The sequence below is a fragment of the Malaclemys terrapin genome, chromosome 1 (genome assembly GCF_027887155.1).
Source record: "Malaclemys terrapin pileata isolate rMalTer1 chromosome 1, rMalTer1.hap1, whole genome shotgun sequence".
Classification (NCBI taxonomy): Eukaryota; Metazoa; Chordata; order Testudines; family Emydidae; genus Malaclemys; species Malaclemys terrapin.
The window spans coordinates 311,964,844-311,992,760 of record NC_071505.1 but is presented as its reverse complement, the minus strand read 5'-3'; the positions used below and the strand labels follow the sequence as shown (position 1 = coordinate 311,992,760).

The window sequence follows — 27,917 nt, the reverse complement described above, 5'->3', positions numbered from 1 at the left end:
AGGGAGTCGGCTGCTGCAGGAGACTTTGGAAGCAGCACAGGGACACTGTCCAGATTCTCCACTGCATCCTCCCGAGCCTTAAAAGCCGTTTGTAATCCCACGCTCTTATCCTGATTCTGAACTGCAGGAGTCTACAGCTTCCTCCGAGCAAAGAGCGAGGCTCTCCCTAGCGCGTGAGTACCGTAGATCACAGTAGAAAAGAAAGGCAGGGTAGAGCTGTCCCAAAAGTGCCCCCTCCGGTGCGAGTTGAACTACTCCTGGCTGCGGCGGCTCCCCAGCGCCCCTCACCTCCCATGAGCTGTGTGGTGCGACAGCGCTGAAAGGGGGTCAGGCTCCAGCGAAGGAAAACTTCCACGTGGTAAAGCTGAAGAATAATGGGGCTCCAATAAAAGTGTTTCACAAACTTCCAGGTGACCGATCGAATTTCCACGCTGTGCTTCATGGGGACAGGTGGCTGGCATCCAATGTACCTGACATACAATTGTCAGTGTAACCAGCAATGATTTGCTGTGACACAGAGGCTGGTATTTCTATCTACATTCGCAAGAGCGGGGTTGATTTCCAGACCGTCAGTGACCTCTAAGTACCCTATCGCAAATAACACCGGGAATGTCAGAATCCACCGTCAGAGTAGTTTTCCAGTTACAACGATAATGCTTTTTATCAAATGCTATGGTGGACCTGACTCTGCAGGGATCTCCCAAAAGATCCTGCTTCCAGCAGCAGTCTGGCTTTACACATTAAGCACGTGTTTCATTTATATCATAAAGTTTCTGGGCATTTATTTAATTATGTGCATGCATACGTTGCCGCAGAGCAGTAAGAGAGCTACTTTAAGTAGTGAATAGAGCTGGAGCCGTATCTGTATTGCAGCAGGTAGAGCTGAGCGCTAGGACCTCGGAGAATCCTCCCAGTAGCAATCAGGACTACCTTAAACCCAGCCCAATGCCTCTTCCTGCGCCACTCTGCGTGCTGGATGGAGATCCACAGTCAAGAGCTGCAGCTCAGTGCTGGAGTACAACATTTCACAGGGAGCCCTGCAGAAGCAACACCTGTTTCGAGCCAGCCAAGAAAGACACAAGCACTTGTACGTTTCTGCTTTGCTTGTGGATCGTCAATAATTCTAAACCAGCGGACATCTGCTGAGCCTCCTGAGAATTCTGGATAATAGATCTGGACGTCAAAAGTTTTTTTCTTTTTTTTCTTTTTCGGATTTATCTCCGCCAACAACGTGAGATTCCCCCGCCCCCTTGCAGGATTCATGCTGATGTATGCAGTCTGTTATAGAGTAAAAACAGCGCATGCCTTTCTGGAGTCAGAATCCATAAATCCTGACGTAGCCTGTGCATCTTAAAAAAAAATCCCTATAACGCCTAGGTATTTAAGTTGCTATGGTCATTCTTATCTTAAACCAAATGGAGAAACTACGGATTTTTTTCCTTATTACAGTTGGATGGGCTGAAGACCTTACTGCTTGCTAAGAGCTGGGGATATATATACATATATATAGATATACACATATATATGTTTATAAATATGTCAGTGTGTGAGTATAAAGTGGTGGTTTCTTAGACTAACAGGGGTTTGACCTTGACCCTGTACCAGTCAAAACAGAATATTACTTTTATTTATGCATTTAATGGATTGAAGAAAGAACATTTTCTCTGTAACTGCAATAGGGAGGGGAAGTGGAGTGGATATACCCAATCTTATATCTCCTGGGTTTGGCACCATTATTGTTTATTCTTGTTCTCTAAAAACAGAATCTTCTGATGGCTCCCTTAGGTGAAGTTGGGAACTATTTCGGTGTGCAGGATGCAGTACCCTTTGGGAATGTGCCCGTTTTGCCGGTGGATAGTCCGGGTTTGTTAAGTGACCACCTGGGTCAGTCTGAGGCAGGTGGGCTACCCAGGGGGCCTGCAGTCACGGACTTGGACCATTTAAAGGGGATCCTCAGGCGGAGGCAGCTATACTGCAGGACTGGATTTCATTTAGAAATCTTCCCCAATGGTACTATCCAGGGAACCAGGCAAGACCACAGCAGATTTGGTAGGTATTATCATTAACCCTTTAGTGGTCATGTGATGAAATACTGTGATAGAACTAATAAAAAGACGGGGGGAAACGAGACGGGAGGAGAATGATTTATTGTTATGACGGGCCAGCTAAAGAAATGTGTACGGAAATGCAGATACGCGGGTGGCACAACTGCAGCAGCCAAAGCAGCGGCACTTGCAGTATTTTTAGTAGTAATATTTTCTAGCTCTAAGTTATGCCTAAAGGTAGAGAGAGAGAGATACTGGGAGTTTTTGTTTATTGTTCAGGACGCTTCTACTGAATGGGCTGATTTCAGGAGTTTAAAGGGTTTTTAATCAGTAACTACTACAATTTAAAATCCACTGAGTTTCCTGAAGGGAGTGGCTCTCAGTCTGTAGCCACTTTTATGGAAGGATTTAAAAAATATCTTAAGTTAACTACCCGAATTATAAACGGATCGTCTTGATTTTCAGTGAGGGATCCACCAGCAGACCCTCCTTGTCCGCACAAGATCTCTCTCTGAATGATCTCTGCGTGCATAAAACAAGATCTTAGTCATGAAATAAGAATAATGACAATACATTGTAGGAGGTAGGAATTATAGGGCGCGCAGGTATCCAGTTAAGACTGGTGCCTGTCATTTTCCATAAGCATGCAGCAAAATGTGGGCTCTCTGAGCTATGTGTGTAAAGCTGGGAGCTAATTTTAAAGAGCATTCCGTGGATTTCATTTCCAGAGGTCGCTATTTGTGACTCAGCATTGAGAACTGGAGGGCTTATGCCTTCATCCACTTTTAAGAGCCTGTGCGCCCACACGAAGGCAAATAGGCCTGGAGCTACCCTCCTGGCAGTGTAATTTTAAAGACTCTGTCGGGAGCATATATAAAAGTAGCCGAGTCACTTTGGATGGAGTGACTTATTGTTTTTTAAGGAGGGTGGTGCCTTCGTAGCTATCCAGTCTTCCAGGCTGTTGGAAGGAGTTAACTTATGAGTGAACCCACCTGACAGCACTTAAATTAGGTCGTAAAAACAAAGTCCTGTGGTGGGTTTTTTTTTCTCCCCTTCATGTTTTAATGCCAGATGTTGAACAAGATCTAAATTGTACTTTATTGCTTTGTGGGTCTGTTTAGATAATACCAGTGTTGTAAGGGATGATCTCCAAAGGTATTCGAGGGAGGGCGGAGAGGATTAAAACGTGCACTGTCACCTTATAGCAGCCGGTGTCAGACTTTTCTGTCTGATAATTTAACGTTGTTTCCGAACACCCTCCTTCAGTCACACACAGCAGCACACCGCTCTCAGAGCTCGCAGCAGCAGCTAACTGGCAGGGCTTTCCCTGCTTTATGATTGTTTTGCTAAAAGATTTGCAATTTTATACACAAACACACGTACAGAGGAAGTAACACCCGTTGTCTGGCCGAAACTAGGATGAAGACAATAAAATAATACGGGCAATGCAGCAGGGCTTTCCAGCCTAGCCGAAACTCTGGACGAAAGTTGAGAGAGGGCTTGACAGTAATATCTGCCTGATTGTTGCACTCTCCCCGCCCTTGCCGTGGGTGCGCACACACACAGGTTAGCTAAAGACCCCGGGAGCAGGCTGTGTGTTCCCGGACGGAGCTGAGCTGGCACCTTTGCAGAGCACGGGGAAGCACTTTGCCAGAGAGCGGGAGCAGGCGGCTCGGGTGTGTTCCGAGGCGAGCTGGGCTCACGCCGCTAGCAGGTGTACGGCGGCCGCACGGCGGCGGCTGCTATTTCGCGCGTCAGCCTGGGCCGTAGCAGGAGGGACTCTGCAGGGTCCTACACCCCTCCGGGTTCCCCCCGTTCGGAGGGGCGCTGCCAGCTGGTCCTGCCCAGCGCGGCGGCGGGGACCGCGTTGTTCGAAGCCTGTTTTCTTGCCCGGCGCCCGGGTTTGCCGCCGTAGTGCTGGGGAGCGAAGCGGAGCCGTTGTGAGGGGGCCGCTGCTCTAGCACTGCGGCGGGGCTTCGGCGGAGGAGCTCTTTGCCTTCCCGGCAGTTTGCCGAAGCAAAGCGCGGGGCCAGTCTCCTGCCCGTTTGCAGGCAGGGCTGTGGGGGTTTGCAAAGGAGGGTCCCGGGGTGGAGGCGCTGGGAGGAGATCCTGGTTCGACTTATGGTGGGGCGGTGTTAGCTCCTTGTAGGTGTACCAGGGCTGGATGGCATCCCTGGTGCCCAGGCGAGCGGGCGCTTAGTAAATGTTGCTGACCTGAAGTCTCCTTTCCATCTTCTAGGTCAGGGACGTCCTATGCCGCACGTACAGCCAGGTCCTTCCTGTCCCAGAGCTAGCGGGACCCCACTGGGGCAGCCGTGGGGTGAGGGCTGGCAGCGGAGGTTTGGGGGCAGAGCCAGGAAGTTCCTCAGGAAAAGGGAGGGTAAAGGGGACCAGAGGCTGTTTGTGAACCCCCCCCCCCGCGTGCGCTCTGGGAGCCCCGCTTTGCCCCAGAGGAGCCCTCAGCTAAAAAGTCGACTTTGGGATGCAATTTTGGAGGCGTGCCTATGGTATGCCATGACTCCAGCTCGCCTGTGTGCTGGGAGCCTTAATAGTTTGTATTTTTACAGCCAAACGTACACCTTAAAGAATCGCGCAGTGACAGCAGAATTAGCTCCCCCCATGCCATCCCATGTGATCAAAGCCTTATCTCTCTGGGGTGACAAAGGATTTTTTTGATGCAGTCTCCTTTGCTCTAGGGCATTTGGTAGACAGTGGAGTCATTGTAAATTCAGTAACTCTGGGACAGTGAGAGGCGTGCCCTCTGCGTCAGCACCGCACTGCATGCACAGCATTAAAAACCCAGGAATATGCAGTGGAGGGGTTGGGGGGGGGAGCTGCTGAGAGGTGACCTCCGCTTCGGGACCCGCAGCCACAAAGAAGCGCAGCAATCAGCATCCGTACCAGCAACAAGGGAAGGAGGAAGCTCCTGCAAACCACCCACTCGGCTGTCTATATAAGTCACCCGTGACCGCTGCGAGCCTGCAACTGGGTTAGGCTTGGGATCCGAGTTTTGTTCAGGAGAAAGGTGTGTGTGGGCGCAGTGTGTTTTATAGAGCTACTTCGGGACCAGCCAGAGTTGAGCCTGTGGGAGGCAGGGGGCAGGCTGAGGTGCTCGTCAAGGCGGGGAATAATAAATCTAGCGGGCTTTCTTCCCCTTGTGGAGACCAGTGATCCACAGGGTGCTGCATGGCCTGACCTAGAGCATCTCTGCAGCAATCCTTGGGCAGTGGCTGCAGTGTATGTGACTAACATCCTTTCCCCTGCTGCCCGCCCGGCTGAAGGGGGGGTGCAGACAATAGCTCCAGAAACAGGAGTGGAAGTAGCAGCAGAAACAGCTTCTGGCACTTTTCCCCTCCTCCTCCTGGTGCTGTGTATATGGGATCTCGTCTCTCTCTTTTTTTACCCCCTCCACTCACTTCTTGGAAGGGACTGGGCTGGGGAGAGGGCTGGCATTGTCTTAGAATCCTTTAGTCTTAGAATCATAGAACCATATGGTTAGAAGAGACTGCAAGGGTCATCTAGTCTAACCTCCAAGATGCAGGAATTGTTATGTCTAAATCATCCAAGACAGGTTTCAGAGTAGCAAGACAGGTGGCTATCCAGGGATGTCTAGCCTGAGTAAGGACTACATTCCAGGGGCCTGGATGAGAAATAAAGGACACCAGAGAGAGGAAAGCAACAGAGGGTCCTGTGGCACCTTTAAGACTAACAGAAGTATTGGGAGCATAAGCTTTCGTGCCTTGCATCTGAAGAAGTGAGGTTCTTACCCACGAAAGCTTATGCTCCCAATACTTCTGTTAGTCTTAAAGGTGCCACAGGACCCTCTGTTGCTTTTTACAGATTCAGACTAACACGGCTACCCCTCCGATACCAGAGAGAGGAAAGGAAGCCTGCAAGAAAAAATGTTCCCATTTTCTCTCTTCCCCTCCCCCCGTTACTGACTGCTGCTCTGTGTGTGTGGTGGCGATGATGCAGCAGCACCACCCCCAGAAACGTTGTAACACCTCTGGATGCAGTAACTACAACAAAACATAGCATCTTTGGAACTGCAGCTGAGTTGCAGTTGCCACTGACCAATACCACCAGCAATTTTGCCAGCTATTTTAAGTTATCTAGGGTCAACATGCTCTGTCAAAGCCTGAGGGGCCCTCCTGCCTCTTGGGGAGTTGTAGCTGCTCTCTGGTGTTTTAATTGGCCTAATGTGGCCATGTAGGAAAAGAGAGGTGACAGCTGTGACTGGCAGGCAGTACTTCCTAGCTGAAATGTTTGTTCCAGCTGAGTGCCAAAATCTGAGCTTTCCAAAAGCGGACAGTAGGTGTCCAGAAAGAAGCTGCAGCAGCAGGGCTGCTCCAGTGATCTGTAGGGATTGGGGGAAAGCCTGAGAAATCCCCCCCCCCCTTCTCTTTCCTGTATTCCCCTTCCCATTTTGAGCTATCTGTTTCATGAGTCTGAACTTCAGTAACTTCATAGCCAGGGAGTATATCTTTTTTCCTCCTCTCTATTTTTTCTGTGGAAGCATTATCACCTGCTAAATATATTAGAGCACAGTGCTATTTACCTAGCTCTTTGGCTCCAGGTCCTTTGTGGCTTCCCTCCTCTCTGCTGGGCACCTCATTACCTCCTCTCTGGAAATTTCACAAATAACTCGCTGATGGCAATGATGCTTATTTACTGTATTGGTGATTTATGACATTTTAGGGTGTTAAGTGGAAGCCACATGTGCCTCGGTCCTGCAATATGAAAAATAAATAACTATATTGAGTGAAAAACAGAAATGTACAAAGGGTGGGACAAACAGTCCCTAGCTGAAAGGTATTCATTATTTAAGGCCAAAGAAAATACATTTGTAGTTCCAGTCTTTACTATTGTGTATTAGACTAGATAAAAGTTGAATTTATTCTGCAAAAGGTATACCTGCTCACCTCCCATGACATTGGTAGGAATTGCTCTACATGGTCAGACAAATGGTCTATCTAGTCCAGTATCTCTAACATGGTCTAGTATTAGATCGTTTAGAGGAAGGTGCAAGAAATCCTGATGCAGGCATTTGTGGAATAACCTTCCCACAGGAGAAGTTTCTTCCCAACTTCCTTAAAGAGAAGTTGGATTCTGCCTCGAAACAGAAATACTCAGTGTCTGAGAATAAGATACTCTCACATTTTAGAAAATTATATCTTCATTTTGGAGGCTGTCAGATTTTTTACTACAAATGGGGCCTAAGCCTCAAAGTTCAGAGGTGTAGTGTCCTGGTATTTTGGTTTGGACTACTCTCATTTTGAAGGGAAAATATCCCTTTTAATTTACTATCCGATTCAACTTGTAAGTACTACGTGTACATTACACAAACTAAAGTGAAAATATTCACAAGGGCATAAGGCCAAATCATGCAATCCTTAAACTGGCAAAACTCCCAATGAAGTCAATGAGAGTTTTGCTTGAGTGTAAGGACTGCAGGGTAGGCCCAAAATAATCTCTTGAAGTACTCTAGTGTGTAACATATAATACTAGTTGTGAATGGGCTTGTGTATTTAAAATATTCAGATGGCTCTATTGCAATCTCAAATATGTGGGTGTTCATTGCCAGTTACCTTGAAAAATCTGCTACTGTGCTGCAATAGAACATATGACTGCCCTTCTCCCCCACCCTCCAGACAGTCAGCAATGTGCACCTAAATATTTGAAATTAGAGTAGCAATTAAGGTTATGCTCCACTTTTATACATGCTCAACATTACTAACTTAGAGCTACAATATGGAATGCTATACACTTAATATAAGAGTTGGCTCATTTAAAATTCCCTGGTAATGTATATCAAGTAATATGATAGTTCAATGAAAGCCTTACAGAAGAAGCCTCATTAACAAGATTTGGAAGTATTATATATGCAATGATAAGGGGAAAGTTTTAATTGTTTCAATGGGCTGATTGTGTCTGAAACACCACCATAAATACTGTATGTTGCATGCCATCTCTTGTTATTTCAAAGACAAAATTCCATAATTACCAAATATTTCCCCACTACATTTGTGAAGCCCCCTCTCTATGTACATATGTACAAAGCAATTTAAAATATATAGGCCTTAATATGTCAGGGTTATCAAAACTGTAAACATACAGTGCAGTGCTGAATAATATATAAAGTAATGATCAATAGTCCCTTACAGGGAATACATTTCATCTTTACATTATCTTGGCTACAAAATTTCCCCATAGGCTTTGACTTATATTTTATTATATTTATGTGGCTCATGCCTGTTATTGATTAGTGCACAGACTATTTTGTGAGAGATGAAAAATTAATTGTTCATAAATCCATGAAAGTACTTATTAGCCAGATAAGCCTCACAGTGCAATATTACATCATTATTTTATTGTTTTATGTAAATGTAATTTCCAATAAGCTTTTTTTAGATACACATTCTAAAAATTTCTTGAAAATGCCTCTCTACATTTTATCGTATGGCTCAGAAAGTAGCTTAATGCAGCAATATGCTTCTTTTTATTAATGTTGCAGTATAGTTGTTATGAGATCATAGTAGTCTTGCACCAATACTCCAAAATGAAAAACGATGTCTATTTTGTTCCACTGAAATTCTAGATTTGTATAAGTCTTGGGTGGTAGCATCCTCGTTGATGAGGTAAGCAATTTGCAGGGAAGGGAGCGGAAAAAACCCCAGAACCAGGTGACTTGGTGTTGCAGATACTCGCTGTACCATGCACGTGCACGCTGAACTCTGGGAACTTTGCAGAAACAGTGTTTCCCTGCAGAACAGTCTGATCTGTAGTGCACAAATGCCTCTTTGGGAGATTAATGTAAAATGTACAAAAATCATTTATGCAGGTTTATTTGGAGCAGGAATATTTAAATTTTCAAAGTTAGGATGAGTAAAAATATCATCCCAGAGAGTTAGATGAATAGTTTGTAGACAAATGTGTGTGAGGCTCTGGACTGCACCTCAGATTTTCATTTCTCAAGTTTTTGGAGGACTACGCTGTGAGTAGATTTCTTTCCATGTATGTATTCCTCATTCGATGATGCTTGGAAATAAATGCTTCTCATAGCAAACAACATTTTATTTTCCTCTTGCAATTTTTATTAAAACATGTTTTTAGGGATTTATTTGGCAAAACAAATTTCATAGCCAAAATTAACATGATTAAGGAATCTCTGAATACTTTACATTTTTTCTTTGAATTTATTGTTTGTGGTGCAAATCAGGATACTGATAAACATTATGTAATATGACCATGCTGGAGAGTTTTGTTTAAAAAATGCTGGGAAAGGTTGAGAATAATCTCTTGGCTTGACACCCTTATGCTATCTGCAATGCATCATTCTAGTAGAGGCTTAGGAGAGTTAACTGTTTCACATATTGTGTATTTTAAAACAACACATTCAGTAGCTCTCCTACTTGTTGGAGAGACAGCCCTAAAGTGGAAAAACAATTTTGATAATATTTCCTTGTCAATTAGTGATCAATCAAAAGCAAATAATCTTCAAATGGAAACATCCTGTACATTTCTTTTGTTCTGTATTTTGCAGGTATACTGGAATTTATCAGTATAGCAGTGGGCCTGGTCAGCATTCGAGGGGTAGACAGTGGACTCTACCTTGGAATGAATGAAAAAGGAGAACTGTATGGCTCGGTAAGTTCCTTACCAGTTTCAAAAATCATGCTCTCATCTGATTGCATTAATTATTATCAGTGTTACAGTAGCTCCCAGAAGCCCTAATGAGATCTCAGGTCCATTGTGCTAGGCATTGTACAAACCCATAGTCGCTGCTTTAAATATTTTACAATCTAATTTAAGACAAGATGGAGCAAGTCAATGTAATAAACAAGCGGGGAGGACAGTGGCAGGGAAGAGTGATTATATAGACAGACTACAACTTAAGTTTTTTTTTTTTAAATGATAGGAAGTTTTTTAATGTCCCTTGGTTATAAATGATCATGGCTAACAGGCCATTTACAGTAGGCATTGTAGTAGAAGTTGGTCATAAGGAAGGATTTTAATTAGGACAAGGTGGCTGGTTTGTGGATATATTGGGGGAGCTCTTTTCAGACATAAGGGATGTATGGAGAACCAGTGATAAAAGTTATCGTCCTTGGAAGGGGCAGCAGAAGTTCCAAGAATGGAGAGGTAGGGAGAGGCTAAATTATGCAGGGCCCTAAAAGCGAGGAAAAGAAGGTTGTTGTTGTTGTGTTTGAAAACTTGGCAAGATTGTGAGAGAGAGGGGCAGGGAGGGTTTGAGGAGGGAGGAAAAATGGTGTCTAGGGATTTCCAGCGTGGGAGTCAGAATGAAAAAGTAGTGAAGGAGGGTGGCAGGACTGATGAAGGAGAGAACATGAATAGATGAAAGTTGTGTAGTCACTGGGCTTCCTTCAGAGGCAGGAGGAATCAGATACTGGTGATGAGCAAGAGCTAGGGATTGCTGGGACAGGCCTTGCAATGAGAGGGAGAAAGGAGTTGAAGGTGGTGGAGAGTCTGGCATGGCACTGAGGATGAGATAGGAGAGTCAGGAGTTAGTCAGTGAGAAAGGGATTGGGGAAGAGTGAGGTGGGTAGTAGATGACCGCTACAGGGAGGGGATAGGTGAGACGTGTCAGAGGAAATGTTTGAAGGAGCGAGGTAGGGGCTGTGAGCACAAAGAGCGGGAGAGAAGAAGCCCAGTGCCCCCAACATGTGTTCCATTGGGGATGATTTGGGGTGGGGAGTGCGTAGAAAAGAAAAAGCTTCCACATGAGCAGCAGAGTAGTTTCCAAGGGAGATCCTGGTTTCATCCTCTGTCCTCTGACACCATGCTCCATGAGAGCAGGGAGATAGGAGTCAGGGATGACTGCCCTTTTTTTGGAGATGGAGCAGGATGAGAGAAGTGGGGCTTGAGGGGTGTGGGAGGAGAGTCCAGAAGGACAGAGGCGATTAAATGGGCAATCTTAAGAAATAATTATTGTGCAATTGATCAATAGTCCAAAGAACCAGTTAAGTTATGAAGCAGTTATATGGCTGAATTATGCAGAGAAACAGTAATATTACTGTTTATTATGAGGTGAATCATTTAAGCAGATAAACATATGTCCAATGAACCAATTAAATTATGTTACACTTTTCAGATTTTATTTAAAGCAAATATCTAAGGATAACAAAAGGAAAATAATTTTAAAATGACTCCTTTTTACTGATGAGGCTTTAATAAATGGATTTGGGAAGTTAATTTTAGTAATATGACAGAACTTTTCTATGTTAGGTTTGTATTCTATGTTTGTATTATAATGTCACACTGAACTAGTGTGAATGTTTCTTCAAAGTTATATTTTAAAAAAATGGAGCCCTTCAGATTGGATGATTGCCAGACTGGGGAGTTCCATTTTTAAATGCATGACAAGAGATTGCCTGTCCTCATACTACAGAGATGCAGCATACCAAAGATTGATGATAATCAAATTGTATTACTTTCAATGAAACAAGATCTAATGGCTACTCAGTGTTATGATACCCAAAAGCCTTGTCAACACTAGCAAAATTAGTACCCATATTTCAGCAACTGCCAGCTACTGTGCAAATGCTAGTGGACACAGGGCTCAAAGCAGGTTTTTATGACAGTGTCAAAAGTGCCTAGTCTACATTAGTGTAATAGTATCAGAGCAGGTGCATTTCTGCTGGTTGTTATTGTTAACAGGCACTAACTTTGCTAGTGTAGATGCAATGAGAGGGAAGAATATGTATGTACATTGAAATATCTCTGGATGAATATTATAAAAGGTGTGAAGTGTGTCCAATACTTCCAAATCAACTGCCTTAAGGCACATATCCTCCCTTTTTTGTGTTAAAAGGCATGGAATTTGAGGCCTTATCCTGAGATATCTTTAGCACCACTGGAGATGGGACAGGTGGCAGAGTAGAACACTCAGGGTATGCGACTACTGACAATTCTCACAGAAGGCAAGAAATTGCTGGGAACAACAGTGTCAGTTTTGGCAAATCTTGACCCATCCATGCTCCCTCTGGCTTTCCTAAAGCAGAGCCTCTTAGGTATATCCCCACTAGCTATTTGTCTTCCCCTCTTCACAATATGTAAGCTTCAAAAGGAGGAGCTCCTCCATCATCATCATCACCACCACCACATGTAAAATCTTAAATGCCTGTAAAATGATTTTTCTTTGTAACAAGCTGCTCTCAGGTAGGAACATGCTATGTAGAGTGGCTGTTTTCAGAGTCCTCGTCTCTACCCCCATGTTCTGGCCTTGACCATGCAAAACTGAGTATTTGTGTTGCAATTGTGGAGAGGTCAGATGTAGTTCTCTTTGGCCGTAATTGGGAGGCTGCTTTGTAGTAACTTTTCCTTCTGTGCAGCTACTTTGTCCCTTCCATTCATGTTGACTCCCCTATGATTCCCCTTCACAATAGAGCACATGCAACAAGATGAGATTTAATATAGATATAAGTTAAGTTTTGATACTGGAAGAGGAAATGAATATCTGTGTTTGTCTGTAAATTATTTGTCTAGAAAATAGCTAATTTGATTAAGACCTACATGAAATAATCTATAGAAAACTAAGCATGACCTTGCACGACAAAAGCATTGTGTGTTTGAAGAGATATATATTATAGTGTGGGTGTATTGCTTAGGAAGGTGGTAATACCTTGCTACAGCATCTTGTCAGGACTTCATCTGTGTTATTATATGCACTTCTGGTTTGTTCCTGTAAATTTGCAAGGACATATACAAAAAATCCAGAGATTGGCAAATAAGACATTTTGAGAAGAGACATTTTCATAGTCCACAGAAAATAACTTGGTGTAGGTACGAGGGCATAATGTCACATTCCATAAATACCTTTCAGACTACAATGTAAATAAAAGAAGAGAATTATTTAGTCTCTCAAATGGTAGGACAAGGAGCAAGGAAACTAAGTGAGAAAAAGTTTAATCTATATGTTAGGGGAAAAAAAGATCTTAAGAGCAATTGGGCTAGGTAAGTAGTCAAAACATCACTGCAGATATGCAAGAACAGGACAGAAAAAATACTATTGAAAAATAATGTCACCTTGCAATAACACTTAGCATCTTTGATCCTGAAAAATCCTAAATGCCTTAGACTTCACTTCCCTTCACCACCACTGAGAGATCAGCCTATCATGGGAGCGGGAGCAGGGAAGTCTTTAGGTACCAACCTCATTGCACAGCATAATGGCCCATCAAGCCCAGGATCCTGCCATCTGGAAGTGGCCAATGCCAGGTGCTTCAAAGGGAATGAATAGAACATACAATCATCAAGTGATCCATCCCCTGTCATCCAGTCCCAGATTCTGGCAATCAGAGCATGGGGTTGCATTCCCATCCATCTTGGCTAATAGCCACTGACGAACCTATAGTCCATGAAATTATCTAGTTCTTTTTTGAACCCTGTTGTAGTTTTGGCCTTCATAACATCCCCAGGCAATTAGTTCCACAGGTTGACTCTGTGTTGTGTGAAGAAGTACTTCCTTTTGTTTGTTTTAAACCTACTGCCTATTCATTTCATTGGGTGACCCCTTGTTCTTGTGTTATGTGAAGGAGTAAATAACACTTCCTTATTCACTTTCTCCACACCCGTGATGATTTTATAGACCTCTATCATTTTCCCCCTTAGTTGTCTCTTTTCCAAGATGAACAGTGCACTTTGAGCAGATGTTTTCAGAGATCTATCCACAGTAACTCCAAGAGTCCTTTGCTGAGTAGAAACAGTTAATTTAGATCCTATCATTTTGTATGTATTTGTATGTAGGTCCAATGTGCATTACTTTGCATTTATCAACATTGAATTTCATCTGCCATTTTTGATGCCCAGTCTCAGTTTTGAGACATCTCTTTGCAGTCAGCTTTGGACTTAACTATCTTGAGTAATTTTGTATCATCTGCACACTTTGCCACCTTTTTTTACCCCTTTTTCCAGATCATTTATGAATATGTTGAACTGCACTGGTCCCAATAGAGATCCCTGGGGGATACCACTGTTTACCTCTCTCCATTCTGAAAACTGACCATTTATTTCTACCTTTAGTTTTCCATCTTAACCAGTTACTGATCCATCAGAGCACCTCCCCACTTATCCTATGTTTGCTTAAGAGCCTTTGTCGAGGGACCTTGTCAAAAGCTTTCTGAAAGTCCAAGTACACTATATCCACTGGATCACCCTTGTCCAAGTGTTTGTTGACCCCCCCAAAAGAATTCTAATTGAATTGGTGAGGCATATTTCCCCTTACAAAAACTATGTTGACTCTTCCCTCAACTAATCGTGTTCATCTGTGTGTCTGATAAGTCTGTTATTTACTATAGTTTCAACCAATTTGCCTCTTACTGAAGTTAAGCTTACGGGCCTGGAAGGCCTGCTGATTTAAAAGCACTTTCAGGAGGCAAATTTAAGAGAAGCTTCCCTGCCTGGGGAAAAGAGGTTGTTTTAAATAGACAGAGGCAATTATCCAAGTTGGAATTTGGCCATTACACTTGGGTTAACACCCATATGCTTCTAAAAAGTGCCATGTAATGTTTAATGGCAATAGATGCTCGGGACTCACAAGGCAATGCCAGGCTTGGGCTAATCATGTGGAAGCTGGTGTCTTTAGCTTGAGGGTGATCGGAATAGAACTGGTTTGAAAAAAAACTACCCATATTCATATTAATCATGACAAATTTGACCCTGTTTTCATCAAAAACTTTTGCATCTCTGGTTATGAACTTTTGCTGATAGGTTTCATTAGGACAAGATTGTTTGAAGGTTCACATGAAAGCAGACGAAATTCACAGGTTTCATCTGAAATTTACAGGTGTTGCAATTTTGTTCCCCTCCTGCAGGAATCCCCTCTTTTCTTTTGTGTTTTTCTAGGCAGTGACTTGGCAGCTTTCATTACTGCTTTCTGCCACACTCTGGTGTAACCAAAGGTGCTCATTATCTCATCTCTTTTTCTGCAAGGGTTGATGTGTCTGCTTTTCTTCTGACCCCCAGTTCTAAAAGGGTCTTTGTTGTTGGAGGGGAAGGGAAGAGGAACTTGAGCCTCTCTCTCTCCTTTTGTGATGGGGCAGGAAACAACCTGCCCTGCTGCTGGCTCCATCTTTGTTGATCCTACAGGCCTGAAAGATGTCCGCTGATCCTTAGTAGCCGTAGATAGGGAAAACCTGCTTAAGGTTTCTAGTCTGCCCTCAGCTTCCCAGATGACCCTTTTAGGATTTGTATGGGGCAGGCTGTTAAAACTTGAGTAGTGTTAATAGCTCAGTGCTGTTCCTCCAGGATATATGGGGTGGGAGTGGATGCAGGTTGAAGGATGCTTCAGCCAGTAACCGAGATGGTAGCAAAGGTACAGAGGAATTTCTATGGAAGAGAAAAGGGGATTTTTGGGGTGTGTGGTACCGTGCCATCTGAAATAAGCATATGAACATGTATACCTAGTTTTGAGAATGTGGGTATACTCTGTTCATCTGGGCAGATTAACTTTTTTAGTAAAACTGGAAATTGGCCCTGGTTGTGTTGTCTAAAATTCAGTTATAATCCCTGGCACTGTGCAGGGACATTGGTTCACTATTGATTTAAAGGGAAGCGCTAATGAATCACCAGCATACTACCTACAGCACCTAGATTTTCTTTATAGGGCTTCATTTGAAATATTAACTAGGCCTCAGCATAGTCTTATGAAACTGAAAGGGATAAGACTGAATGACCTAACAGAATCTGAAAGAATCACTTATCTCTGATTCTATGATCAATTTCTTACAATGCAACGTACCAGTCATGTAGTAGTGTTATTGAATCATTGAATGACTAATGCCATATGTTTAGTGTCAGGGATGCTCAAATCGATCCCAGTAGACTGGCTCCTGGTCCTATCGCACATCCAGCTTCCACAGATCAAAAAAGCTGCCCAAAAATCTGGCTCTCAACCATGTCAATGCAAACACGAGGATCCCATTGCATGATGACCTGCAGAATCCACCAAAGACAAGATTAAAATCCTGCAACCCTCTGTAGAACTGCATCAAGACCCTTACACTCAACTTTGATGCTGAGGTTCAATGGAGAGCCACACGGAACATTTCAACAGCTCAAAACAAATAGCTTGTTGTTGACGCTGCTGAGGAACCACCAGGTTTTGACTTATGTTGGAAAGACTGGTGCAGATTGAATTGCATCAGGACATCTCATTGGAGATGTGGACAAACCCCCTTTAAATGGAAAATGAGGCAAGCACCTTCATGCGACTGTTGTCACTAGGCACAAACAATGGAGCACATCATATCTGAGTGTCCCCTTCATTCTTTCACCAGCGGCTTCAAGGACATTCCCCAGCTCACTACTGCAGCAACATGCTGACTATCAACTAGATATAGATTTGTAATCATTGCTACCTACCCAAGCCATATGAAAGTAGTAGCATTATTTCTTTTAGTTAAATGACAGACACATCATAAACTAAAATATGCCAAAGCAGAACATTAATTAATCCTTGATTTACTGACCTTTTCCCCTCCCTCAATTTAAAAAAACAATGTGTTCAAATTTTGGATGCTCATGAAAGTTGGGGGCCAAAAGAAATTGGCAAGTGTTGTGTGAGCTTCCCTGCATATCTTTTTAAAGTATACCGCATTCCTGATTTGCTGCTCCCCAGCTATTCAAATCCCAAACTTTTCTGAAGCAAGGAATGTTAATTATGCTAAACTGTACAGTAGGTCTTATAAAAAGTTTACTAGCAAGTTTGTCATCAAAGCTGCAATTAATTGCCTGGATAAATTTTGAACAATTAAAGATGGATTCCACTGTTTTTTCAGGATTGGGGGGTGGGGGAGAGGGTAGCTAACAAAACACCCAAGGCAGCTGACTTGTCTAAACCGTCCTTGATGGCTGAAACAGTTGCACCTCTGAGAGCCTAACTTAAATCACAACAACACAGAAGATATTCCTGGCCTTTCTGAGAGAACTCTGATGTTAAATCTCATATGTCCTATTTAGAAAATGAATAGGAAACAATATTGAAACAAGTGATCTTAGGGCAAAATTATCTCATCGAAACTCAGAATGGACAAATGTGAAAAGTGGATAATCTGGAAAACAAAACTAGAAGAAACAGCCTTTGAATGTTAAGGATCACTGACTGTCTTAAAGGGAAAAATATGATTAGTTTTCTCCAGTAGTTGCTCCCTGAAATATTTAAATTGGGTCTTCAATTCCCCAAAGTGCAAGACCAAAAAAGTGGTATGCTGACAAACCCAGACCCACAATCTTTAAATAGCTAAAATGTAAGTAGATAATGAATCCTGCCAGGTAAAAGTGGTGATAGTGGTTTGGGGCAGTGGGTTAGGAGCAAGTGTGACACAATGGCCTTAATATCAATTTATTTCTGCTTAGCTGACCAATGAAAGGGTTACATTCAGTAGCCTCAAGTAGATTCTGTGGGAGACTAACATTAGATATGGCATCGGGTACGCAGTACCCAGCAAACTCAGCAAGATCTTGCCAGACTCTAGTGGAGGCTTTGCATGACTAGAATGGTCCAAAATTAATAGTACACCTCTACCTCGAGGTAACGCTGTCCTCCGGAGCCAAAAAAAAAAAATATCTTACCACATTATAGGTGAAACCACATTATATTGAACTTGCTTTGATCCACTGGAGTGTGCAGCCCTGCCCCCCTGGAGCACTGCTTTACCATGTTATATCCGAATTCATGTTATATTGGGTTGCGTTGTAGCGAGTTAGAGGTGTATGTGTTTTTTAATGGACCTAAAAACTTGTCCAACACAGAAGTTTAAATTGCATCCACAGTTTTGATTCTAGAATTATAGTGTTATAAGATCCCAATCCTGTATAATGTGCAGGTAAGCCGCCAAAGAGCCTGTAGAAGGATTGGGGCCTAGAAATCTAATTTACCAGAGCTTGAACAAACTATTTCACTGAAAGAATCTAAAGTTAAATATTCTAAATTCTATAAATTGCTATTACCATTTCTGTATTATAAAAATATTTTTATTTTGGGCAGTGGGGCAAAATGTTATGGATCATATGACTTTTAAACATTGATTTGTATTTATAAAGGACAACTTTATCTAATGATACTGATTGAACAGCCTGGCTATATTTTATATATATTCATTGTATTTAAACAAAGTTTGGTTAAATTACCGTATATACTCGATCATGAGCTGGTTCGTTTATAAGCTGGCCCTCCCAAGATGGATAAGTAAAAATGGAAAATTTTTATAACCCGTTGTAGAGGTCCAGACTCATCCCTGCAGCACCTCCTGCTGGTCATCCAGGGAATTAACTCACCAGCCTCTGGAGCACCCTCTGCAGGCCAGTGATCTACCTTGTCCTCTGCACTGGCCTCAGTGTCCCTCCCAGGACCCCGGTGCCCCTTGCAATACCCACACACACTGGGTCTCCCCTCTCTGGGGAACCCCCACCCCCTAACCCCACCTCACCTCAGAATAAGGCCACTGCCAGTCACCAACTAGCCCCCATTCCCTGGGGCAGACTGCAGTATAGGCCCCTCATCACAGGCAAGGTTGGGTTTGGACCTGCTGCCTTGGCCTAGCCCTGGGCTGCCCTCTGCAACCCCCATTACCTCTTGGCCTTCTCCTAGGCTGCAGCCTGGGGCTTTTCAGGCTGGAGCTCCCCAGCCCTGCTCCACCCAGGTACTCTGTGTCTAGCTCCCTGCAGCCAAGCCCTTCTCTCTCTGAACTCAGAAAGAGACTGTTGAGCTGCTGGCTCCCAGCCTCTTTATACCGGCCATCTGGGCTCTGATTAGGGTGTGGCCAAGCTGCAGCAACTTCCCCCAATCAGCCAGGGTTTTACCTTGCCTAGCCCCAGCCGTCTGCAGGGCTTTTCCAACCCCTCAGGGCAGGAGCGGGTGTCCACCCCGCCACACCCGTTCATAAGCTGACCCTATAATTCAGGGGTCAGCAAACTTTGGCTCCCAGGCCATCAAGATAAGCCTTTGATGGTCTGAGATGGTTTGTTTACCTCAAGTGTTCGCAGGCACAGAGGTAAACCTAAGTAAACAAAGTGTCCCAGCATGCAAGCTGCTTACCCTGACGGGCAGGAACAGCAACTGGTGGGGAAATTTTTTTGGGGGGAGAAGCTGGGAGTCAAGGGAGTAACCCCCGTGACCACCCCCCACATGACCCTCCCCTAGCCTGGGACCCCCACACTCTCCCCATCCCATCCCTTCCCACCTTATCTGGAGGGCCGGGGAGGATCTCTCTGGCCTGGCCGGAGTTGCTCCGGCAGCGCGGCCGTAGCCTGCTCCAGCAGGCCAGACCTGGCGGTGTGGCTGCAGCATATTCCAGCGGGCTGGGCCGGGCCGGGTGGCATGGCCGCAGCGTGCTCCAGCGGCACGGCTGCAGCGTGCCCCGGCGCCCGGGCAGTGCGGCCACAGCCTGCTCTGTGGGGTGGGGCCAAGCGGCACAGTTGCAGCCTGCCAGCCCCGGAGCTGCAGCTGCTTTGGAGGCTGGGGGGAGAGCAGCGTGGCCAGAAGCAGAGAGACTCTGGCCTTGCCTCTTCCCTTCTGGCTCTGCTGGCTGTGCTGTGTCTCCTTGCTCCCTCTGTTGGCGGGAGGGGCTGTGTCCCACCTCTCCTCTCTATACCCGTTCATAAGCCGACCCTCTTCTCTGGTGCTTCCCTTTTTTACGAAAAAAATTCGGCTTATCAATGAGTATATACGGTAATATGTTTGTATATATTTAAAAAGTTACTTCATATTACTGTGTCTTACAACATAGTATATACTATAGTCTTCTGAATATATAGTATGATTGCAGGGCAGTATACCTGATTTTACATATTTGATACCTTTTGACCCCATAGAATGTGGGGAGCAAGGATGGCCTGGGTCAAGTTACATTCTTCAATAATCTGAATGTATCTGAAATGATTCATTTAGTGTTTTAATTTTTTTCCTGTTATCATTACCTGATCCACCTCCCACTTAAGTTAATGAGAATTTTTCTACTGCCTTCAGTAGAAATTGGGCTGGGTCTGATGTCAGTTTGCATAATATAAAACATGTAAACCTTGTTTTCAGATTCTTGGAAGGGCTCACTGAGACTCATTCAGCCAAGTGTTCTGAATCAGATGCACTGATCATATTGGCAGCTGTACTCTTGAGTATGGAAGGCAACCCTAAAATAAAGAAATTAATGGTGTAAATAGTGTATGGCACAGAATAATCCCAATCCTGTTGGCGCTGAAGACAATGGGAAAACACTCAAGAATTAGCCTTTTGGTTGTTTTCCTTACAGACTGACTTTGTTGGGCAAGACTGGTAAAGAAAACAACACAAGTTCCAATCCTGCCTAAGTAAATTTCGAGCAGATCTTCAACTTTTGAAGTCAATAGATCTATGACAATTTATACAGCTGAGGCTCTCCCTTGAGAGTTCTGCAGTTTCTTTCAATGGAAGCCTGTGGTGGCCTTAGCGTGATCACTCGCTGTGGATGAGTTTGCAAGTATCTCAGTATCCAAACATTGAAGTAAATTCAGTTATCTACTTCATTCAACTGACTATAATTAAAGTGTACCTATATATACATTAGAACAAGTAAACAGATGTGCACAGTCACTGCTGGCAGAAGTAAATCCATCCACACTGGAGTTATTTTAAATGTTTAAATAAATGATTACATATCCAGTGAAAGCACATATTAAAAACTTCTCTGATGTCTTAGGAAAGTTGCAATCCAAATAGAGTGAGTGTCAGTAAAATTAAAGACTGTCTTGTGGAATTGGTGTGTGTGTGTGTGTGTGTGTGTGTGAGTGATTTATTGATTGACAGATATTATAGGTCTTGGAACTAGGGGTGCTGCTGCTTGAAGTGGTTTCCGTTATACACAGGGTTTACAGTTTGGTTCAATGGCTCTGAGCATCCCCACTATGAAAATTGTTCCAGCACCCCGATAGATATTCTGGCTCTAGTGAAGTCAATGGCAAAACTCCCAGGATTTAACCATCAATGCTGAAATCTTCTCCTTATATAAAGAACAGCAAGTTTTGCTGCCCTGCCAATGTGTCTCATCTCTGAGCTAGAGAGACCATAGTTTCTGTGTCCAGTCAGTCATTGGCCCTTCTGCTCACACCGCCAACAAGCAGACCATGTTCTACCAGCTATGCTGGTAATTTTATGATCGTTTTGGATAGAAGATGTTGGATACAATAATTCTTGAAAAATGCTTCCAGATGATTGAAAATAAACAAACGCAGAATATAATAAGTGGAGGTGTATTCATAATAAAACCTTCACACATGTATAACATAATGCGATTGTTTGTCAGTACACAACCCTTTAGAACAGGAAGCTAAGATTAAAACATAGCCATTTGAAAATACAAAGTGACTTGAGATAGGCAAAATGTAATTACCCAATTGGGATTCAGCCAAGACACTTGGCCTAACATCCCTGCTTTTGTGAAAAGTGTCATAACTGGCCTGAATTTCAGTTTGATGCATTATTTGATAGTCGTCTCCTTCAGCTGTATAATGCTGGGCATTCTTTCAGCAGCAATAAAAGTTTTAAAAAAACAAATAACATTTTTGTCATCATTTGTCAAATGATTTAATAAATAGTATTAGGTATGATAGTATTCTGGCTGAATATTGCCAAAAATATTGCTTGAACATATTTGTCGGAGAAAAATGGCAATGTGCAGGAAATAATATATTCAACTAAAGTGCATATCCAGCTCCGTTCACCAACTCAAAAAGAAAAGTGACACTCCTCAGTCACCAGTACCTCTTCCAACAGTAGCTGTGGTTTCCCTAGAGATCTTCCATCCAACCAGGGACCAATCTTGCTAAATATGTGAGATCAGACAAGAAAGTAACCCTGTGTATGGCTGCTCTAATATTTATGATCGCTCTTCAGTTAAAGTAAATAATGTAATATGTTTATGTTTAATAGCCTATTCAGACTGAGTATGAGACCAATTTTATATATAATGCCTTAATTTGCAAGTAAAAAAGTGAGGAAAAGTGCTTAAAAATTAAAAGGGTCTGTTCATTACATTTTGTATAGTTATGTTTTCCTCTCATTGAGCACATAACTTTCATTACTGTGATATACCTATCTCATAGAGCTGGAAGGGACCTTGAAAGGTTATCAAGTCCAGTCCCCTGCCTTCACAGCAGGACCAAGTACTGTCCCTGACAGATTTTTGCCCCAGATCCCTAAATGGCCCCCTCAAGGATTGAACTCACAACCCTGTGTTTAGCAGGCCAATGCTCAAATCGTTGCAAGCACATATTTAGGGGAGAATATATCTGAAAACATAACTCTTCTTAAGGGAGGGTTAACTATCATGGCTGTGATGTAGAGTAGATATAGAAAGAGTTTTGACCAAATCAAATTTACTTATTTTTATAATGTGCTGGGACTTTTGGATTAAGCATTTACATGTAAAGTGTCTTCTTTGATTCAAATCAATGTAAGTAGTCCACGTGAAGAAGGACAAAATGATGTGTTGCGTAGAAATAAGAGTGTACGACAAGCAGGATAGATGGCATGTTTATTGTCATTTTAGTAAGGAGGGGTAAATGGTCAGATTTCAAAATCATTATACAGCTTTAAATGTAGCCCCAATTAACAGGCCTTAAAAGGGCAAAAAAGATACTGAATATTTTTGCCCAGGATTCTATACTTTGTTTTCATTTACTAAGCAACACAAATATATAATATGTAATATTTGTCCAATAAAAGTAATTAGCCTTACAATGAAGTCATTTTCAGAGTAATACCCATATGGATTAAACATTTTCTTATTTTATTATTCTACATTTTAAATTAGCTGCTCCACAAGAATATATTTTAAAAATAATCTAGTCAGGCATCCATTATGGTGTCTGATAGTCCTACACTTTATTAATTCATAGTCTTACTTTTAATGGGGCTGGCTGAAAGTTTTGATGTTGTAATTACTGTTTTCTCCCTGCTAAGTTGTGGATAATATATAAAAAGAGAATGGGGTTTCCATAGTAGCTAATGTTCACCAGATTTTCTTCCAAAGCACCAGGTTAGCAGACTTCTGAATTAAATCCATATTCATCACTTAGGCCCTGTGATATAATTGAATAGTTCAAAGATACATATTATATTAACAGCTACAGTTAAATAAGCTAAAAGAGGTAAAACATGGAAATACAGTAAAATGAGAATTGATCGCTTTATAGTGGAATACTCTATAAACTGTCTTAGTTGGAAACATGGTGTGTTGTGCAACATCTGATTTGTATAATTCCGAGGTCAAATCTTGAGCAGAGCCTTACTTGATTAGCAGTGGAAACTCTAACTCTCAGGAGTAAAGGTTAGAGTTTCCACCGCTATCCCACTTAGATATGTTTGGTGTATGTGTCGGTCTCTAGCAGAATTCATCTAGTAAGATTAAATAATACATTGTACTGTAAAGTATGCGCAGATGAGTAATTAAAAAAAATTAAATAAGCTACAGATCACACCACAGAGAAGCAATGGAGCATTTTAAGGCCAACTTCTGCTTTCAGGCTATGCACAATGTACTTTCAGAAAATCACAGCCAGAGGGGGAAACACTTACCAATAATATTCCCTCCCAAAATCTCAGGGTTGGCTTTTTGTGAATGGTTCACATACTGAGCTGGAAGGACAAAAGGGTATTCCAGATGGGTTCACGTATGTTATTGCTCAAAACTACTGCATGCATGCATCATTCTCTGCTCCTATGTATTCTCCTCCACCTAAATTATGTGTGCTTCTGTCTTGAATAAGATGCACGGGCACTCATAATATGGGTGTAAACTGCTGCAGCTTTTTGCAATATTGATTTATAGCAATTTCTATCTATCTAAGAACTTATATGGCCTCTATTGCTGTGGCAGCCATGTGGGGAGAGGATAGGGAGGGAAAAATCAGATGCAATCTGCATTTGGTCATGGATTAGTGTTACATCACTACCTAACAGAGCACCTTGTCCAAAGTCCATCAAAGTCAATGGAAGTCTATTTACTGCAAAGATCTGTAGACCAAACCCCAAATTTCCAACTGTCTTAGACTGCCATACCATATCAGTTCATGATATTTTAAATACACATTTCACATAAAAATATGATTGTTTATATATGTATAAAAATTATCACCCATATCCTGGGAAGAAAAATATTACAGTGTGTACTATATGGATCTCATACCAATTTTTCCTAAATGAATTATTTTGATATGGTACAAAAAAGGTCTAGCTATGTTCCAAAAGGAAAATTGGGAACTCTTCATAACATAGAAATTGAAACTGTAAGGTGAAAAATATGTGGAAGGAATACAGAATGCAGTATAATAAATAAACTCAATCAAGGTCTGATGATTAAGTATACTGTAGTGTTGTCATAATTGATTAAGCCTTCCAGATGAAGGGATAGAGTATTTTAAACTGTATACCTGGGTATGGGAAAATACTTATAAAAATATACATTTGATAGTACTAAAAGACTATTTCTCAGTATGTATGAAATGTAGATGAAGTGAATAAATAATTAATGGATTCAAGAAAGGACAGAATACCATTTTATCAAGATCTCTATTTTTAACAAGGACTGATTCTGCAGTGCATGTCATGTGATCTGATTCCCTGCAGAGAGCAGAAAACTTAATATGAATTAGTTTCATGTCCCCTGTGGAGCTAAAGGCACAGCATACAACACCAATCAGCATCTGCTTTTGCTATTAAAAAACATGAAGTAATTTTAAAAATCACCCCAAGTAAAATAAATGTTAAGACAAGAGCAGTATTTAAAGATTATTTGGTTAGTATAAGAAAGATCTTGATCTCAAAGATGCATGTGTAATATTCTATATATGTTGTGGGAGGCTACTAGAACACATTTAATTCTCAACTTTTAAAAAAATTCAGTAAAAATGTGTTATTGGTGCAATCCCAGCTCTCAAAGTCAATGGGGCATCTTGTGTGATTAAATCTTACACAAGTAGCAGGTTGCAAGATTGGGCCCACTGATGCTTGAGGATTTATTGAAAACAAATATTTTTTTCTTCATTTTCTAAACAGAAACAAAAACCCGAACAGTGTTGCAATGTATAAAATATTTCACTAAATTGCCATCAAAAATGCCAAAAAAAGATAAATACAAACATCTTAAAAAGTTGCCTACAAATTGTGATCTAGGATGCACACATGTGGGAGAGGGTGGTCATGTGCTTAAAGACCAGGGCTGGGAGTCAGGATTCTATTCCTGTCTTTGTCACAGATTTCCTTTGTGACCTTGGGCAAGTCATTTCACGTAGGTCACTCTGGTTTTGTATCCTCATCTGTAAAAGTGTAATACCTACTGCACAAGTGTGTTTTAAAGTTTAATTTGTTAATGTCTGCAAAGCACTTGGAGATCTTCTGATAATAAATGCATATAACATACAAAGCATTATCATCATTTGTGCAAAATATTATAGTGATTGGAGTTCTATAATAATTAAGGCCAGAGCTTGAGTTGAAGTCAATGGAACTATGCTGATTTACAACAGCTGAGGATCTGTCCCCTAGGACCTAATTCTAGTCTCAGTTACATGGTATAAATCCAGAATAATTTGAGTCATTCCACTGGAGTTACAGCTGAAAACAGAATTTGGCTGATAGATAGATGTGGCTCCTATTCATTTCACTGACAACTGTGCATATGAATCTGGGGCCAAAAGTGGCTCTAAATTCTTTTTTTCTTCTTGAAGGATCAGAGTTTTTCGCATGTTATAAAGATCAGAGGCTCTTCTTCACTTTCTCCTTAAGTTCTTTCCCTCACTCTATAGGTCTTGTGTTCTGATATGAGGCTCTCTCAGGGGCTTGATAACTCTGTTCCCCACTGTGTGTTGATCAGTGGTCCTCAATTTTGAGTTCATTGGCTCTACAGCTCTTCTTACTTTAGCCATTGATGGACAAGATCCTAGAGTCTTTGCTTTGTTGCCCATGTGAGTTATGCCTAGACTGAGGACTGGAGGATCAGGTGGAAAGGGAACAAAAGACAAACCTAGGTGTCCTATATATCTCTGTGAAGAATTATCGCTTAGCAAATTGGTTAGACCCTAAATTCTGTTTTAATAAGCCAAGTAACATATATTCAAATAGTATTTCTTTCAATTCAATATTTCGATTACTCTTTGGAACAAACTCACTTGGATTTTAAGGCATTAAATTATATTTGAAACCCACAAAACAATTCTCTTTTCCTTTTGCCCTATCTCACAATTCAAATCCTTTGCAGCAAAAAAAAGAGAAAAGCTTTTAAAGAAAAAAAGTCCATTAACATCACCTGGCTGTGAGCCGCTTTTCTCTCTAGAATGAGTGGTAATTAAAGCATCGCTATTTTTATTGTTTTTTAAAACAGGTTATTGAAAGAACTTTTTAGCTTTCACACACAGTTGTCTATGTTGTGATTGTTTTAGGCAACACATAGAAATAACGGAGCTCTGTTGAATCTTTTCTATAGTTAACATTAGGAATTTTTATCTAGCACATTTCGCTGTACTTGCAATGAGTTACTGGTATCGATAAGTAAAGATAATCTTGTAATGTTTCCTTTAAATATGGTAATACATACATTAAATGGATAGAAAGTTATTTTTAGTACTGGTTTCTTACTGCTTTTTCTTTTGTCTTCTCAGGAAAAATTAACCCAGGAGTGTGTATTCAGAGAGCAGTTTGAAGAAAACTGGTATAATACATATTCATCAAATCTATATAAACATGTGGACACTGGAAGACGATATTATGTTGCGTTAAATAAAGATGGGACTCCAAGAGAAGGGACTAGGACTAAACGGCATCAAAAATTTACACATTTTTTACCGAGACCTGTGGACCCTGAGAAAGTACCTGAACTATATAAGGATATTTTAAGCCAAAGTTGACAAAGACAATTCCTTCACTTGAGCCCTTAAAAAGTAACCACTATAAAGGTTTAATGCGGTGGGTTCTTATTGATTAGCTGTGCCATCACATCAGCTCCACTGTTGCCAAACTTTGTCGCATGCATAATGTATGATGGAGGCTTGGATGGAACATGCTGATTTTGTTCTGCACTTAAAGGTTTCTCCTCCTGGAGGAGAGCCTATGCCCACTCGCTTGATTTATTATGAGAGAGAGAAGATAGTGTGTGTGTGAGAGAGAGTGAGAGAGAATGAAAGAGAAAGAAAGAAGCAAAAGCAAGGAGGAAAAAGGACTGATGCATGCTGGGAAATAGACACGCTTTTAAATTTTTGATCAGTTGTACTTCATCATATATCAGCATAGCTGCCATACTTTGATTCATCAGGATTTTTGGCTGGTGGCCTGCTCAAGTGTACGCTGCATTTACAAAGGCATGGAGGGTACAGTCTTACTTAAACAAGAGACTTTTCAGTTAACTGCTCACGGGGTATCGTCCCCTTGAGTTTAAAGCAAAGACCTCTTAGTGAAAAAATAAAAAGTTAAATTTATTTATAGAAATTCCAAAGGCAACATTTTATTTATTTTATATATTTATTTATTATAGAGAGTTTATTTTTAATGAAATATGTACAGGCCAGATAGGCATTTTGGAAGCTTTAGGCTCTGTAAGCATTAAAATGGCAAAGGCCACTATGAACCTGTGGTAAATTCATGCAAGTAAATATAAAAGGTGCATGGATACAAAAACAATTCTAGTGACCCTAATGTACTAAAGGCGACAATCTATTCTGTGCCCATATTATTGTAAAAGTATGCACACCACTCATGACACTGAGTATTCACTCTTCTGACTGCTTGTTTCATAGCTTACCCCGAGAGGATTAAAGATAAAACTGGGTCTTCAACTTTTATTCTGTGTCTGTAATATTTCCTCTCTGATAAAGTGACTTATTCCATCA

General features: G+C 41.7%; 1 protein-coding gene across 1 annotated transcript; it reads left to right on the top strand.

Annotated features, from left to right (window-relative positions):
* The first annotated feature begins 991 nt into the window (after positions 1-991).
* FGF9 (fibroblast growth factor 9) lies at positions 992-27,917 on the top strand. The gene is made up of 3 exons (XM_054015451.1): positions 992-2,049; positions 9,589-9,692; positions 26,694-27,917. Exons 1-3 carry the CDS (start codon positions 1,773-1,775, stop codon positions 26,937-26,939), a joined length of 627 nt encoding a protein of 208 aa, XP_053871426.1. The 5' UTR covers positions 992-1,772; the 3' UTR covers positions 26,940-27,917.

What these genes read in the sequence shown, in the direction of transcription:
- FGF9 (XM_054015451.1), top strand. Translation starts at nt 1,773, where the DNA reads ATGGCTCCCTTAGGTGAAGTTGGGAACTATTTCGGTGTGCAGGATGCA. An exon ending in GCAAGACCACAGCAGATTTG is followed by an intron (nt 2,050 to 9,588) that starts GTAGGTATTATC and finishes TGTATTTTGCAG; the next exon opens with GTATACTGGAATTTATCAGT. An exon ending in AAGGAGAACTGTATGGCTCG is followed by an intron (nt 9,693 to 26,693) that starts GTAAGTTCCTTA and finishes TTGTCTTCTCAG; the next exon opens with GAAAAATTAACCCAGGAGTG.